Here is a 16,950-nt window from a genome sequence, read left to right on the forward strand (position 1 = left end):
AGAGTTCACAAGGGGTGGGGGGAGAGGTAGAGGGAGAAGGAAACTCAAGTCGCTTCAGTGCTGAGTGTGGAGCCAATGTGGGACTCAGTCTTACCATTCTGAGATCACTACCTGAGCTGAAACCGAGAGTTGGATACTTAGCTAACTGCACCACTCGGGTGCCCCTAAATTTGATTTTTCTTTAGTGTTTTGTGGATATTCTTTTATATCCATTCACACAGATATACATAATTATTTTTAACAATAAAAATATCTATAAAATAAACATACAGATAGTTGATTTTTTCCCATTGGTAGACATTTAGGCCTTTACACACACACACACACACCCCTCTATGCACATATGGGTGTATTTCTGGAAGATTGCTTCCCAAATGCTTTAAAGGGAATCATATTTGTTAGGGTGGGCTAAGATCCTATAAAGAACAGGTCTAAATACATAATTTTTTTTTCTTGTCATATGTAACTATTTTGAGTGGACGTAAATCTCAATGAAGCAGCCGTCCTCCACACTGTCATTGAGGGACCTGGTCCCTTTCTGTCTGTGATTCTTCTCATCCTAAAACCTCATACCATTGGTATCCAGCTGGTGCAAAGGGAAAGAGAGTGTGGAGGGTTCATTCTATTTTCCTTAAAAGCCCAGGCCCAGGCATGGCAGGCGTAGCTTTGTCTCCTGCAGGCCGCATCTAATTCCAAAGGTGGCAGGAAAATGTAGGCCAGCTGTGTGCTCGAGCCAATGGGGAGATCGTAGATTTGAGGAGACAGTTTGCAATCTCAACCTCAGGAATGCATCTGAAACTTTGGAAGACACTACCAAGTTGTTCTCCTAAGAAGTTATACTAATTTGTACTCCTATCAGTAGCCTGTGGAATGCCCCCTCCCTTGTCCTTATCAATTCTGGCTATTATCGGTGGTTTTCTGTTTTTGTTTTTAACAATTTTAATAGTAGTAGTCGAATCTGGTAAAATAAAACCTTATTTTTATTTTCGTTTCTCTGATTATGTTGAGATTGAGCATCTTTCTTTTTTTTTTTAAAGATTTTATTTATTCATGAGAGACACAGGCAGAGGGAGAAGCAGGCTCGATGCAGGGAACTTGATTCGGAACTTGATCCTGGGACTCCGGGATCACGCCCTGAGCCAAAAGCAGATGGAGATTGAGCATTTTTTTAATCCTAAAAGCTGTTTTTCCCCCTGTATAGTGACTGGTCCTTTTTTTTTTTTTAAAACTGGGTCAATTCTTTCTTATATTTCAAATGGATTTTTATATTTTTTAGGGAAAGGTCTCTATCATGTTTCTTTTTCGATAGTTTTCTTGGCTCTTTTGCAATTGACTAACTTATCAAGTTAAAAAAATAGAAACCTTATAAGATTTTGGTTTGAATTGCATTAAATCTATAGATTATTTAGGGAAAAAAAAACTTAACCAAAAATGAGTGTATTATCGTGTGGCAGCTATTGAGGCATAGCAAACAGCTACAGATCTCAGGGCATATGACGGTAAGCACTCATTTCTCATTTTGGTGGGGATCCTCTGACCTCCACAGGCTTGCCTGGTATTCTGCTTCAAATTTTAGATCCAGCCGGGTGGGGATGGCACCTCATTGCAGTTTGGTCTCTGGTCAGCTCTGAGGGTGCTCTTCTCTGGGCACAAGCCAGAGAGCACCAACTACCCAGAGGAAGCTCTGCTCATGGTGATAGCAGAGACGTAAGGGACAGCCAGAAATATTCAGTGCCTCTGAAACTTTGGTGTGGCACACTGCCACTCCTACTCACATTCCATTGATTAATATAAGGAAGATGTCCAGGGCCATAGCCAAGAAGCAGTAAAGTACATGTCAGCATTTATAGGAGCAGTGGCTCACTTTCATGGCAGAAAGCATGTATTAATGGAAAGTGGGAAAATTAAAGCTAATAATTCAGTGTACCACACCATTCATGATAAGAAAACCTAAGTGTGTTAGTTACCCCATTTGTTCATTTTTTTTTTTAAATGTTTTTGCGTAAGGTTTAGGAATTTATATAGCGTTTGCATTTTTTTTTTACTAAGTTTATATCTTTTTTTGGGGAAGGGGAGCTGTTCCTATTACTAATAAGGTATTTTTCCATAATATTTTCTGATGTGTTTTTATCACATAGAAATCTGTTTTCATGTTGTGAACTACATTAACAGATTTTTAAATGTTTAACCCATCTTTTCATTCCTGAAATTCTTGTAATAAATCTTCCTGGTCAAGGTGAATTCTTTTTTTGTGAGAAGGAGAGGGTGGTGGAAGGAGGAAGAGAGAGAGTCTTAAGCAGGCTCCACATCCCACATGGAGCCTGACGTGGGGCTCCATCTCACAACAATGAGATTATGACCTGAGCCGAAATCAAGAGTAGAATGCTTAACTGAGCTATCCAGGTGCCCCAAATTCTTTTTTTTGTTATTTTATTTATTTGAGAGAGAGAGAGTGCACGAGTGAGCAAACATGAGCTGGGGAAGGGAGAGGGAGAAGCAGACTCCCCACTGAGCAGGGTCCCTGACATAGGGCTACATCCAAGGACCCTGGGAATCATGACCTGAGCAGACACTTAACCAACTAAGCCATCCAGGTGCTCCCAAATTATTCTCTTAATATACTGTTTTATATGGTAAACTAATACTTTATTTAGGATCGCCAAAGGATTTAAAGAGACTGATACAATCTATTCATATCTTTTTTTTATTCATATCTTTTTAAAACTAATATTATTAAAGATTAAGATTCAGAGGTATTTTTTAGCTTAAATAATGAGGTTGGTAATCTTAATAAAAGATATATTATTTTACTAATTAAAATTACTATTTAGACAGGGGAATTGACCAGAAAACTGACTCTTCAAACCCTCAAATGAAAGAAAACACATTAAGCTATTTCAACATTAAGTGAAACGTTATTTCTGCAGGTTAATGCTTCAAGATAATCAAAATGTGGAAGCGCTAAGAATCCTGGCTCTTTACTATTTGTGCAGGGAGGGGGATATAGAGAAGGTAAGTTGTATTGTACTATTTAAGTTTCCTGTATTAAAAAAATATGTAGTTACACACACATCTGCACATACATTAGAACCTTGAAGAGCTCTTTCAGAATGTGTGCCATGGTAAGTTTTACTTGATTCCTAGAAATACACTTGAACATATTGATGAGCTTCTTAAATCAACTAATAAAGCAAAATAACGGAATAGTTAAAATACCTTGAAAATTCCTTAAATCATTAATTAAAGCATAAGTGGTTTTCTACATTAAAACTCACATCCAGTAATCTACATGATTAATGTAACTGGTAATGCTAGGTATGAAAGAATGTGTACTCAAAATATAATTTGTAGTATTTTTACAGTTTGAGTTTGCATCATTTAAATGGGCTTAGGATGACATCCCACTGGACCTTATAATAAGATACACATTTTTCTAGTAGTGATTATGTACTGCATTATGGAATGCCAAAACCCAGTCTGAAGCAAACAGTGTCACAAAATAGTAGTATAACAAGTAGTAGATTTGAATTGTGTTTAGTCTGGTTAAATTGTTAAATGTGACAACAACTAACTAAGAAGTTCTTCAGTAAATACTAGAGGAATTTTACCAGGGGCAACTCTTCAGTAAATTTTCCAGGCATTAAAATTACTTACAGTGTCATAATGATTTTTCTGTTCTAGAGAATATTTTAATATAAGCCAGACTATATAGTTAATCCAAAATCTGATCTCATATAATGCCAATGTTTATATGTTGTTGTGGATATCTCATGTGTGTCATGAAGTAATTATTGAAGAGGGATCTTGGCATATATAGTTAATTGAGCATTATGGATATCTTTGCCTACCCAAAGGTTTCCATTCAATAACAAATATTTTAAAAACACATAGGGTTATTTTATTTTATTTTTTTTAAGTTTTATTTATTTAAGTAATTTCTCTACCCAAAGTGGGAATTCATGACCCTGAGACCAAGAGTTGCATGCTCTTCTGACTAAGCAAGCCAGGGACCCCTAAAAGACATATTTTATTTTATTTTATTTTATTTTATTTTATTTTATTTTATTTTATTTTATTTATTTTTTATTATTTTATTTTATTTTATTTAAAATTTTTTTTATTGGAGTTCAATTTGCCAACATATAGCATAACACCCAGTGCTCATGCCCCTCTCAGTGCCCATCACCCAGTCACCCCAGCCCCCCGGCCAACCTCCCCTTCCACTACCCCTTGTTCATTTCCCAGAGTTAGGTGTCTCTCATGTTTTGTCTCCCTCACTGATATTTTCACTCATTTTCTCTCCTTTCCCTTTATTCCCTTTCACTAATTTTTATATTTCCCAAATGAATGAGACCATATAATGTTTGTCCTTTTCCGATTTACTTATTTCACTCAGCATAATACCCTCCAGGTCCATCCACGTCAAAGCAAATGGTAAAAGACACATTTTAAAACTCAATTCCTTATTCATAATTCTTGAACTTTTTAAAAGAACTTTTAATACATTTCGCAGCATAGAAGATTTCACTGGACAAGAGGGAATTTATAAAAGCAAAGATTTTTTAATATTAACATTTATTAGTGTATATGTCATATATTCATTTTATCGTAGTTTGTTTTAAAATTATCCTGATACTTTTGTTTTAGGCTGCCACCAAGCTGGAAAACTTAGAAAGTGCATTGGATGCCATGGAACCACAGAATGGTCAACTTTTTTATAAGATCACATTAGCCTTCAGCAGAACTGTAAGAGTGCCTGATATGCAACAGCTCTGTTATCTGTGGCTGGGAATATAAAATAAGTCACAAAGGTTGAGGTATCAAAGAGCCTTTGGCCCAGAATGAAAATATCATACATATATAAGTGTGTGATACATTCCTTAAAAAGTCAGTTCAGAGGAGATATGATTTTCAACCAGAAGAAGGCATCATGGAGGCTTGTTGAGCCTTTAAGGATAGGGAAATGGGAAATTCCAAAGGAAATGGAAAGTCATTTATTTTATTCAGAGCATAGGATTTATAAGTAGGATTATTCTTTTGTTTTTTGAAACTACAGTCGACCCTTGAACAGCACAGGTTTGAACTGTGTGAATCCACTGAATGCAGGTGTTTTCAGTCAAGACAGTACAGTACTGTAAAGTATTTTTCATATGATTTTCTTTTCTCTAACTTTATCGTAAGAATATATAATATAACATACAAAATATGTGTTAGTAGACTGTTTATGTTATCAGGAAGATGTGGTTAGTGGTAGGCTATTAAGTGTTTGGGCATGCAGATTTTCAACAGTGAGGGAAGAGGTGGTATGTGGGTGATAGCACCCTACCCTGCATTATTCAAGGGTCAATTGTATTTGAAAAGAAGTTTTAACATGGGTAACAGACAATTTTGGTTGGGATCTTGTTCTTTTAAAAAATATACAATAGTAAAGAAATGTTTTTATTACAACATCCAATAAGAAGATAATCAGGAATGGAATAGGAGACTTTCAAAACCAATACAAGGAATGAGAGGTTTGGAAAGTTCTTAATTAAACTAGGAAAAAAATAAGGAAAACAGTACACACAGGTAGGTAAAATACTAAATATATAATTGAAGGAAGAAAGGATCTTTATTTTTTTATTGTTTAAATTTTTTTAAAGTTTTAATTTATTCATGAGAGAAACAGAGAAAGAGAGAGAGAGAGAAAGAGATAGGCAGAGGGAGAAGCAGGCTCCATGCAGGGAGCCCGACATGGGACCTGATCCCGGATCTCCAGGATCACACCCCAGGCCCAAGGCAGCACTAAACCACTGAGCCACTGGGGCTGCCCTAGTATTTTACTCTTAAAAGTTATTATGTTAGGACATTGCATACTTCCTTTAGCAGAGTTGCCATTTCTGGAAACATAGTTGAAGCTTTTTTCACAAAAATTCTAACGTGATCTTTTAAAATATTTTCCCTGGTGGCGTACCTTCTCCTTAGGGGAAAAACAAATCCTTGTCCTGTATTTTGATTAGAGTTATAGATAGATAGATAGTTTTAGATATAGACATAAATATAGATTTATGTGTGTAAAAATATATAAAAACACACATATATATATAAACTTAAAGTAACAATTTTCTTGTCTAATTTGTAAAACAATCATGAGACAGTTCTAAAAAATATACTTGTGCAGCAACATCATTAGAGTATACTTTTCAAAAAGCTATTGTTTAAAAGCACTGCTCATTAGGACTTTCATTCTGATGGGATATAAACTTTCTTGCTGTATGTACTGTCTAGATAGTAAATAGAGAAGTTTTAGGTTTTTATTATTAAATAATTTTAAGTCTATTTCTATGAAATACAAATAATCCGTTATCTTTAGGAAAAAATAATCCTCCCACCTGAGTAGAAATGTTTGACTTTCTAGTCTAAAACTTCTTTTTTCTTTTTAGTGTGGGCGAAGTCAACTCATTCTTCAAAAAATTCAGACATTACTGGAAAGAGCTTTTAGTTTAACCCCTCAGCAATCAGAATTTGCTACAGAACTTGGATATCAAATGATTTTACAAGGAAAAGTTAAAGAGGCACTGAAGTGGTATAAGACGGCCCTAACACTTGATGAAACTAATATTCCTGCGCTAGCTGGTATGACAGCTGTTTATAAATGTTCTTCAGATAGGTGCAAGTAACAATTCCTTTTAATACCTGCTGTTAAAAAGATGTATGTTGTGGATTTCTAAAATTAAAATGTCCTTCATTATCCACAATAGAAAAAATACCCCACGGATCTTTTTTTTTTTTTTTTAAACATTTTATTTATTCATGAGAATACACAGAGAGGAGACAGAGATAGAGGCAGAGGGAGAAGCAGGCTCCATGCAGGGAGCCCGACGTGGGACTCAATCCCGGGTCTCCAGGATCAGGCCCTGGGCTGAAGGCAGGAGCTAAACCACTGAGCCACCCAGGCTGCCCCCCACAGATCTTTAAAACTAAAGTCTTTATTTCTTAAATAATATCTTGAGAGAATATATTTTTATGCGATAGTTCCTATAAATTCTGAATTTCTTACTACCTGATTTTAATTTGCGTACAAAGCTGCCCATTTTCTTTTCATTTCTTCTTTTTCCTTTTTTAAGAATCTGAGGTAGTACTACTTGAATGTATTATAGTTTATGATAATGTATTAATACTTTAATATATTATGGGGGAAATGTGTTTTATTGTTTGAAGTGTACAAGGCTGAATTGATGTGGACTTTGACTATTTTTGTCTTGTTTGGTTTTAGGGTTTATCCGATGTCAATTAATAGAAGGACAGTTACAGGACGCAGATCAGCAGCTAGAGTTCCTTAGTGAAATTCAGCAGTCTATTGGAAAATCTCCGGTACAGTGTTTTATTTTATCAGATGGTAGATCCTAGCTACTGCTTATAAAATACAAGATTTTAAATTTTAGTACTAGTAATGGATTTAAGGACTAATATATACAAATTTTAATATATAATTGCATTTACTAACTTACCTCCATGCATAATTAGACTTTAAATATTCTCGTGTAAGATTCTAAAAGTTTGTCCAAGCTAATACTTGAATTTGAACAAATATTGCACATAAATAGCACTTCATATACGTTTGAAATATAAGTAGAAATAAACGGCTTTGCAACTGAATGGGATAATTAATGACAACTACTTAATTTCTAGGAATTAACCTATTTACGTGCGATTCTTGCAATGAAGAAAAATAAACCACGAGAAGAAGTTATTAATTTGTTAAACGATGTTCTGGACACTCATTTTTCACAGCTAGAAGATTTACCACTTGGCATACAGTATTTTGAGAGCCTAAATCCTGATTTCTTGCTGGAAATTATTACAGAATATCTGAATTTCTGTCCAATGCAGGTAATTCTGGGACTTAATTTCAGTGGAAATATTTACAACATCATTTACATGGTGTCACATGTTAGATTGTATCAGCATTTGACAGTGGCAATATTGGTATCTGTATTAGTTGAAATAGTTTTAAAATCAGAATATTTATACTGACTCCTATCAAATAATAAATGTATTTGTTTACAAATATTCACACGTAGTTCATAAAGTCTTAAAATCCTAAGTTCAGAAAAAATATTAGAAGTCTTTTAATTCAGATGTGCTTGCGATACTTGAATGTGCTGCATAATATCCACGTCAAATGCCCATCCAGCCTCTGAGTACACTCAAAAATGCAGTTCTTACTGTATGACTATGACTATTACACTGTAGTTCCTATGTTGCCAGACTCAACTTTGTCTTATAAAAAAAATTCACCCTTTTCCTGGTAGTCCTGCTCTCTGAGGTGGCACAGAGCAAGTTGTTACTTTGCCAAAGCAAGAATTATTCCTCATTCATAAAACAGACCTTTGGATTTTAGAAATTAGTTTTCATGTTCCCCCCCAAACAATTCCAGGCTTTTAGCTATTTATTTTTTATGTGACTTAATTAGAACCCTGGTCGTGAGCCTGAGGGTAGCCTTCATTTTGTTAGTCAGCTCTCAGCTCACGCGCTGTTGCGTATACGGGTTTGACCTTGGCAGATCCTCTGCCTCCCTGATTCTGGATGTTTCTCTAGCTTTTTTCTGTGATTCATTATCGACCCCTGTTGAATTAATAGTTGATGTAAGTCCTAGGTCTATTATTCATATAATTTAGGACCCACATGTAGACTGTATATTTATCCCTATGAAATTTTATCTCCTCAGATTCATCTTGTAACTCCAGGTTACCATATTCTTTTAGATCCTGATTATCATCTATTTATATGATCTTTATTGTCATCTGCCATCTGCCTTACCTACCTCTGAGTAGAACTGAGAATGGATCCTTTTATTCTACTATCAGAGACTTCAGTTGAAATTTTTGTAGATCGTTAGCACTCTTATTACAGACAGTAAGCAGACGCCTTAACATTACTATACTCAGCTCACGGTTCGGCACAGGAATATCATAACGGTAGTATCAAATACTTCATTGTTAAAAGCATAGTCTTCTTAGCATTTTCCCTGATTTACAGCTTCCATAAAGGTGTTAACAAGGATGAGGATAATGGCCTTTCTTTAGGGAAGCCATGTTGCTTTTTTGAGCACCATGTCCTTTTCCAGACTTTCATCTTCTGTTTTAAATTAACCCTTCTTAAGAATAGAGAACAGATGGAGGAGTTGCTGAAGGGAGATGGGCAGGGGATGGGCTAAATGGGTGATGGGGATTAAGGAGGGCACTTGTTGTGATGAGCATTGGGTGTTACATGTAAGTGATGAACCACTAAATCCTGTTCCTGAAACCCTATTGTACAGAATGTTAACTAACTAGAATTTAAATAAATACTTGAAAAGAAAGAAAAATAAATTAACCCTTCTGGAATAACACCTAAGATTGATCCCAGGCTCCCCTGTTATGATCTGTTTTCAGTTGCTTAGAGTTGGAATTCATTTTTCACTATTTGTGCAGCCTTCAGAATTCACTCAATAAATGCTTGTAGAGGGATCCCTGGGTGGCGCAGCGGTTTGGCGCCTGCCTTTGGCCCAGGGCGCGATCCTGGAGACCCAGGATCGAATCCCATGTCGGGCTCCTGGTGCGTGGAGCCTGCTTCTCTGCCTCTCTCTCTCTCTCTCTGTGACTATCATAAAAAAAATAAAATAAAATAAAAAAATAAATGCTTGTAGAGTACCCAGGCCTCTGCTTGGAGCTGGGGAGGTGGTTGTGTAGGAGTAAACCACAGCCTTTGCCCTCTCGAAGCATATATATCTAGTAGGAGCAGACAGATAATATATTCAAGTCAGTTATATAATGGAAAATAACAGAATGGGTCGGAGGTTGGTAATTTTAGGTAAGATGGTCTGGCTAGGCCTCATTGAGATGCTTAAAGGTGAACAAAAACCTGAAGAGTTCAGGTAGAAATATGATGTAGGTTGTCTCAGGCACAGAAACAGTTGCACAGCGGCCCAAAGGGACTCATGGAGACTAATGTGACCAGGATGGAGTGAGGAGGAGGTCACAGCAGAGGACAGCAGGCCACGTAGGGCCTTAGAGGTTGTTGTTGTTGGTCCCCTGGCCTCAATTTGATTTCTAGCATGATCTGACTCAGCAATTTAAAAGGATTTCCCTGGCAGCTATGCTAAAAATTAATTGTAGGTGGAGCAAGAAACAATGTGTTAAGTGCCAATTGTGTCCCTAGTCCAAAACATTCTGTGTTCCTACAATATAACCTTTGTCAGCATGATGACACCTAATTAGCATTTATCATGTCATTTTCATGGGGAAATATTGGAAAGACAGACTTGTCTGTCCAGCTCTGTTCCTTGCCCCATATATATATAATATATATATATATATATTTTTTTTTAATCAAACAGCTGTTAGCTTAGGGATTGTCCACAATCAACCTCCCTGAAAGTTTACAGTAAAAAATGATGATGGTTCTCTAATAAAGTAATATTTTTTCTTTTTTTTTTTCTTTTTTTTTTTAAATTTTTTTTTAATTTTTATTTATTTATGATAGTCACAGAGAGAGAGAGAGAGAGGCAGAGACACAGGCAGAGGGAGAAGCAGGCTCCATACACCGGGAGCCCGACGTGGGATTCGATCCCGGGTCTCCAGGATCGCGCCCTGGGCCAAAGGCAGGCGCCAAACCGCTGCGCCACCCAGGGATCCCTAAAGTAATATTTTTTCAATAAGTAATTCTTAGCAGATGGCAAAGAACCTTAACCTCACTATCACCTATACTTTCACTGTTTTCAAGTACACTGAAAAAATAATTTACTCTGTATTCATTACTGTGTGAAAACATGTAAAATTCCAATCTTCAAGGCACATTAAAGATCCTAGCCCTGTAAAAGAAGCAGAACAAACTGTGAAACTACTATGGAGTTGTATAAGATATTATAGAATGCTCAATTTTATTACTAGATTAAAAGTGCTGTGGAAATTTAAAGAAGTTGAGGTGTTCTAGGCACTTGGTCATATTTTGAAATTCCTTTTGAGCGTGCATTTTTTCGTGCTTCAATGTAGTGAAGAGATGAGGTACTCTCTTGTCAGAAACAACATCGCATTGTAGAGTGATTGACAGTAAGAGACCATACTCTAGCTAACAATTTGTATTTGTGGGGTGCAGGAGGACAATGGGGAAGATTGCTTTACAGATAAGGAAATCAGCATTGGTAGGGCAAAGCCAAGAGAAGGAGGATTTGACACTTAAACTTTAAGATCACATTTGTAGCTTGTGGGATCCCTGGGTGGCGCAGCGGTTTGGCGCCTGCCTTTGGCCCAGGGCACGATCCTGGAGACCCGGGATCGAATCCCACGTCGGGCTCCCGGTGCATGGAGCCTGCTTCTCCCCCTGCCTGTGTCTCTGCCTCTCTCTCTCTCTCTCTCTCTGTGACTATCATAAATAAATTTTAAAAAATTAAAAAAAAAAAGAAGCAAACATTTGTAGCTTGTGAGTTTGTATTCACTGGGTACAGCTTGGTTGGGTAGACAGCCACTAAAACAATATATGTCCTAATATTGATTAAGTTATCATATTCACTGCGTATTAATAAAAAGAAAAAAAAACTTTTGTGGGCCTTCAGCGTGCCAGGTTGAAAAGTAGAGAATGTGCAGGTATGAGATACTCGGTGTAGCACGCATGAAGTGTACTACAGAAATCTACCTTCTGATTTCTACTAGAGGGAAAGAAAAGAATTTTCTAGAAACTAATTTTATGGTACTCCAGGGGGTGATGTAAGTCACTGAACTGAATAAATCACAAGGCAGGTCTACACTTAGAATTCACATTGCCTTGGCTCTCAATTCCAGCAAGAAATTCTGCTTCTCAATTATCTTTACTTTGAATATGTTTCCTTCACAATGAACAAACATGCTCCTTTTGTGTTAATCAAATCAGTAATTGTGTAATAATTTCATGACTATTTTGTTGAATAGAAGCCATTATTTACATGATCTGTTCATAGATCCCAGGGAGATAACATAGTATTAGTTACAGTATAATAAAGATACTGTGCAAAAAGGAATAACAGAAATTTTGGAAAAATACCTAGTTTTGCCAGTTATACTAAAATTTAATATGTGTTCACTCTTAGCTCAATACTACAATAAACGCATAAAATAATATGCTAATTTGTTTTGTTTAGCCTGCAAGTCCTGGGCAACCTCTTTCTCCACTTCTCCGACGTTGTACCTCAGTCCTGGAGACTATAGTAAGAACTGTACCAGGTCTTCAGCAAGCTGTCTTCCTAATAGCAAAAGCGAAATATTTGTCAGGTAGGATATACCTTAAAAACTTAAAAAAACCTTTTTATTCTGATGTTGACAAAAACAAGGGTAAATAAACTTAAGCACTCCACATATATGGAGAAAAGTCCCATGAAATGCATTTTACTTGTGGACAAATAAATCATTTTAATCCAAAATAAAAGTGCATAATAATCTTTTCTATTTAATTCTTTAAAAATTACTATAAACTTTTGTTGTTTGAGTGAATTGCTGGGGAAATGCAGTTGTACCACTCACAAAAAAGTCTGTCAGGTGATACTTAGATGACAATGAGAATTTATAGTCTTTAGTCTATAGTTAGTACCTCATTGGCATAGCCAGATGCAAAGTTTTACCAGGTTTTGGGTCTTTGTGAAATGTATTGATTAATTCCTGTCTAGTTTCTGTGATTATGTATAGCTAAAAAATTAATTCCAGATATATAACCTTAGTCTTTTAGGACACAAACATGCGTGCGACTGTTACATAATAGACCAACCTTTGGGGCTTATATTTATGTACCTTTTCTAGATGAATGCCACACAAAGTAAATTAAGTGTGTAAAATCATAAGGGGTAGAAGCCAATTTAAAAGTATCATCCAAAAAAATAAAGTATCATCCTAAACAACTATTTCTTATATGTAATGGAGAGAATGAAAAGATTGACTTTGCTAAGTTTTTGGACCTCGATTTTAACTGTTAGAAAAAAAACCTAGATGATCTTAAAAGCTTGTATCAATAAAAAACCTCTAGTTGTAAAATGGCTCTCTACTACCTTCTTCTGGTTAGGTTCTGTTGAGCCACGTGGTATTCCTACTTTCCTTTCAGTTGAAATGGTATTATCTACTAGGTAATTAAACTGGGACTTTGAGTTCTGTGATTAATCTATTGGACATCTGTTATTTTGAAAATTGATAAAAATCAGTCTCAATATAGTTAATTCTTAATTGCCAAAGTCTCTGGAAATGAAAGTCTTGTATGTTGACCCCATTTTTAAAAACAGCAGCGTTGATTCATTTGAAATAGTGCTGGCATATGTCCGAATAGCATTATCCTGATAAGATGGCAACTGCAATGACTTCCAACCCAGAACTACCTGGAATTGGACCAGAGTTCATAGGCTAAGGGCGCAGACAGGAGCCGCAAGTTCTGGGGTTGCCAATTGCCAAGGCCATATGAACTTCTGACTAGCTGACTACAAATTTGGGGTTTCTATGACCCCTCACATTCAAAGTCACTAGAATGACTCCTAGAACTCAGGAAATCACTATTTACAATTAGAGTTGTAGTATAGCAGAAGGATACTAATCCAAACCAGCAAAAGGGAGAGATGCACAGGGCAAAGCCCTAGGAGGGTCCCAAATGTGAAGCTGCCGTTGTTCACTGTCTGTAGAGTCAGTACACATCAACTCTCCAGCACAACTGTATATGACACTACATAGAGAGCATTAACAACCAGGGAAGCTCACCCCAGGCTTAGAGTTTTTAGTAGAGATTCAGTATATAGGCATGGATTGAATCATTGGGCACATGATTGATCCCCAGGGTCCTGCTCCCCAGTTCGGGTAGATAGCATGTGGTTCAGGCCCCAACCCTCTACATGGTTGGTCTTTCTGGCATGGCTAGTCCCCATTGAGTCACATTCTTAACATAAGCTATCTAGGGCTTACCATTCATCTTTTCACTTATGTAAATGATCAGAGCCAACCTCAAACGGCAAAAATACTCCTCTCACTCAGGAAATTCTCCCAGGAACCTGGGACAAAGGCCAGCCAAATTCTGTGTTACGTAGGGCCGTAACAAAGACATACATGCAGGACAGCAGTGTTCTTTCATTTTTCTCTTAAGGGAAATTGGGCTACTCTTAGATAAAAATGTGATGTTGATGTGTTGTTTATATGGCTATTTTCTACAACAGTGATTACCCATTTCTCATTTTTAAGTATGTAGTGACCTTCTAAATACTAACCACACATCTTTCCCCCTCCATCACCCTTAAAAGAAACAAAAATTCTGATCTCAATTATTTATACAGTCTTCATATTCTTCAGTCTCCTATTTTTAAACTCTGATTCTTTTCCTCTGTACTTTCCCCCTTAGCAGTAACTTTCAGGTTATCTCCTTAATCCTCTTCCTCATAAAAGAACATGGGGGTGGTAATTTGCACACCAATTTATTACACTTAACCTTCCTGTTTCCTTTTCCACCTGTTCAGTTCTTGAGTGTTAGGTTGTATCATGACTAAAAAGAATCCAGTATTATTTAATATGTTGATAGTTGATTGGCAAATTTTGATACTCTGTTTAATAAGTATTATGCAGCCTCAGCCCAATCCTCTGCCTTAATCCTCTGTCTCAGACAACTGTTTTCTGTTTAAATGGACTCAGTCATTGGTTGGTTGGGCCTTTGAGAACTGGAAGCCCTAACTGTAAACCTTGTTTGGTCTATTGAAATATCAGGTGAGATTGAGGAATGTAATGGAACAGAGAGTAATTTAGGGTCTGTTCCTCCCCAGTGCTTCTAGCAAGGTTGAATGGGGAGCTGGGCTCTATGTCTACTGAACGCCAGTCTGAGATGGTTTTAGGCAGATTGCTGTGGGTTACATCACTAGGAAGTTCTTCTAGGACCTAGAGTTTATGCTCTTCTTTCTCTGAAGAGCCTCTTTCTACCCCATCTCCCAGCCCAAGCTGAACAAATTCACCATCCCTGTCACTTTAATTTTTATCATTTCTTCCACCTACGACTCCCAGATATACAGATGACGTGTGTCCAAAACATGGGCTATTACAGTTGGCATTTAAAGGCATATTAAGTCAATAGCTCATATTTCTGAATGTCTGGAATATATCCTTATGCTTTTTTGGTTTTTATACAATGGTAAATTTCTGGCCAAGGATAATTATAAGACTATGTCCTCTTTGTTAATATAAATGATAGTACAGAACTCTAGCCACTTAAATGTCTGTGTTTCACAAAACTTACTGTAATGAATTTGTAAGTAAAAAGGTTTTTGATCGGGAAAATAAAGGTACATTTATAGTCCTTTATATTATATTTATACATAAATAGAATATTTATATTTATAGTCCTCTCAGTAGTGATGATGATTGATCCTTTCACAGCTTTCCCTGATTTGCTCCTTATGACTGGTCTGACTTACAGGTATATTCTTTTCATGAAGACCGGAAAGAGGCTACTTGGGGCAGGTAGGGGTTACGTCACTGCCTTATGAATAGAGGACTTTAGGTTTAAACACTGGAACTATATAAACTACTCATGTCCCTCTTCTCTCTCACATCTCTAATCTTTCAACCATATGAATTATAATGCTTTGTTTCTCTTGTTAGGTGACATAGAAGCAGCTTACAATAACCTGCAGCATTGCCTAGAACACAGTCCTTCTTATGCAGATGCTCATCTCCTGATAGCTCAGGTTTATTTGTCTCAGGAAAAATTCAAATTGTGTTCTCAGTCACTTGAACTTTGTTTGAGCTATAATTTTAAGGTAAGTATTCCACATTCAGATGGATAAGACATATTACCCTTTTGAACCTTTAGCAAGTGTTTACATATGCAGCTGTTCTGTATTTTTGCCTATAATGTTTTGCTAATAAATGCATTTTTAATGGAAAAAAGTTTGGATTCACAAACAGTGGGAGAAAAAGTGGAGGCAGCTGTGGGGTAATTAAAAAGCTGTATGGATTTGGAGACAAGGCCTGGGGGGTCAGTGTCTGGTTTTCCCACTTCTCTCCCCCCCCCCCAAACCTGTTTTCTTCTCTATAAAATTCATATAATAACACCCTACAGTTATAGTAGGCATTAAATGTGGTAATGGATGTATATAAAGATGATTGTAAACTATAGAGCATTATGCCAAATATTTTTATGTGTAAGAACTCTGTTTTATTGCTTGTTTCTGTCTTGGATTGTGGGTTCTAATAACTTTTTAGAGTCATCATCAAAGAGCACCTAGCATTTTGAAAGTTCATATTTGGTTTGAGGATGTAAACACATTAGATTTCTATCCAGGATATTCTGTGTTACATCCCATATCATTAGGGAAAATCATAGGTTCAGGTGCTTCCTGAACTACCTAGAGTCATGGATGAGCTTCTCAAACTTTTGCTTTGGGCCCTTCTGTGGACTGGACAATTCAGGATTTGCAGAAGATAGTGCCTGCTTCTTAGGTCGGTAGTTCTCAAGACTAGTGGCACTTGCAATCCCAGTGCCAGTATCCCATCCCAGTGGATCTAAATCTCCGAGAGAACAGAAGCATGAGAATTTACACAAAGCTCACCAGAAAATGTGATGCCTACCTAAGGCTTACAGCCATGACCTTAAGGATGATTGTAGCCATCCTAGACATTACATGGCTACCATATCACCTCATTCTGGATTATCTCCTGCCTTTGACTCCTTCGTTCATTTTGTCATTTTCATATTTTTTTCTTGATACACTTGATAGCCAAAATAAAGACAGAAGCTTCATTACTAAGTATTTCAGAGTAATATCAGAGGGTAAAACCAAGTTTGCTAAAGTGTTCTGAGATTTTCAATCTTAATCTTAAAATTAAAAATTAAAGGGAAAAAATGTATTTCTGGAAATCTAATGACTATATTATTGCTACTAGAAGTCCCAGATAAATTCCTTTCCTGAAAACTAAATTTCTTAGAATATATTTGGTAGCTTTA

At 36.5% G+C, this 16,950-nt stretch overlaps 1 protein-coding gene across 2 annotated transcripts in view; it reads left to right on the forward strand.

The window, feature by feature from the left end:
- The window catches only part of TTC21B (tetratricopeptide repeat domain 21B), a 78,200-nt gene that overhangs the window by 14,722 nt on the left and 46,528 nt on the right, over positions 1-16,950 (forward strand). For both annotated transcript variants that reach the window (XM_077883438.1, XM_077883439.1), the window contains exons 7-13: positions 2,928-3,012; positions 4,648-4,746; positions 6,423-6,615; positions 7,256-7,353; positions 7,672-7,872; positions 12,137-12,266; positions 15,606-15,763. In XM_077883438.1, coding sequence (XP_077739564.1) covers positions 2,928-3,012; positions 4,648-4,746; positions 6,423-6,615; positions 7,256-7,353; positions 7,672-7,872; positions 12,137-12,266; positions 15,606-15,763 — 964 coding nt within the window. The remainder of the gene's footprint in view (positions 1-2,927; positions 3,013-4,647; positions 4,747-6,422; positions 6,616-7,255; positions 7,354-7,671; positions 7,873-12,136; positions 12,267-15,605; positions 15,764-16,950) is intronic.

Source organism: Canis aureus, chromosome 34 (assembly GCF_053574225.1).
Source record: "Canis aureus isolate CA01 chromosome 34, VMU_Caureus_v.1.0, whole genome shotgun sequence".
Classification (NCBI taxonomy): Eukaryota; Metazoa; Chordata; class Mammalia; order Carnivora; family Canidae; genus Canis; species Canis aureus.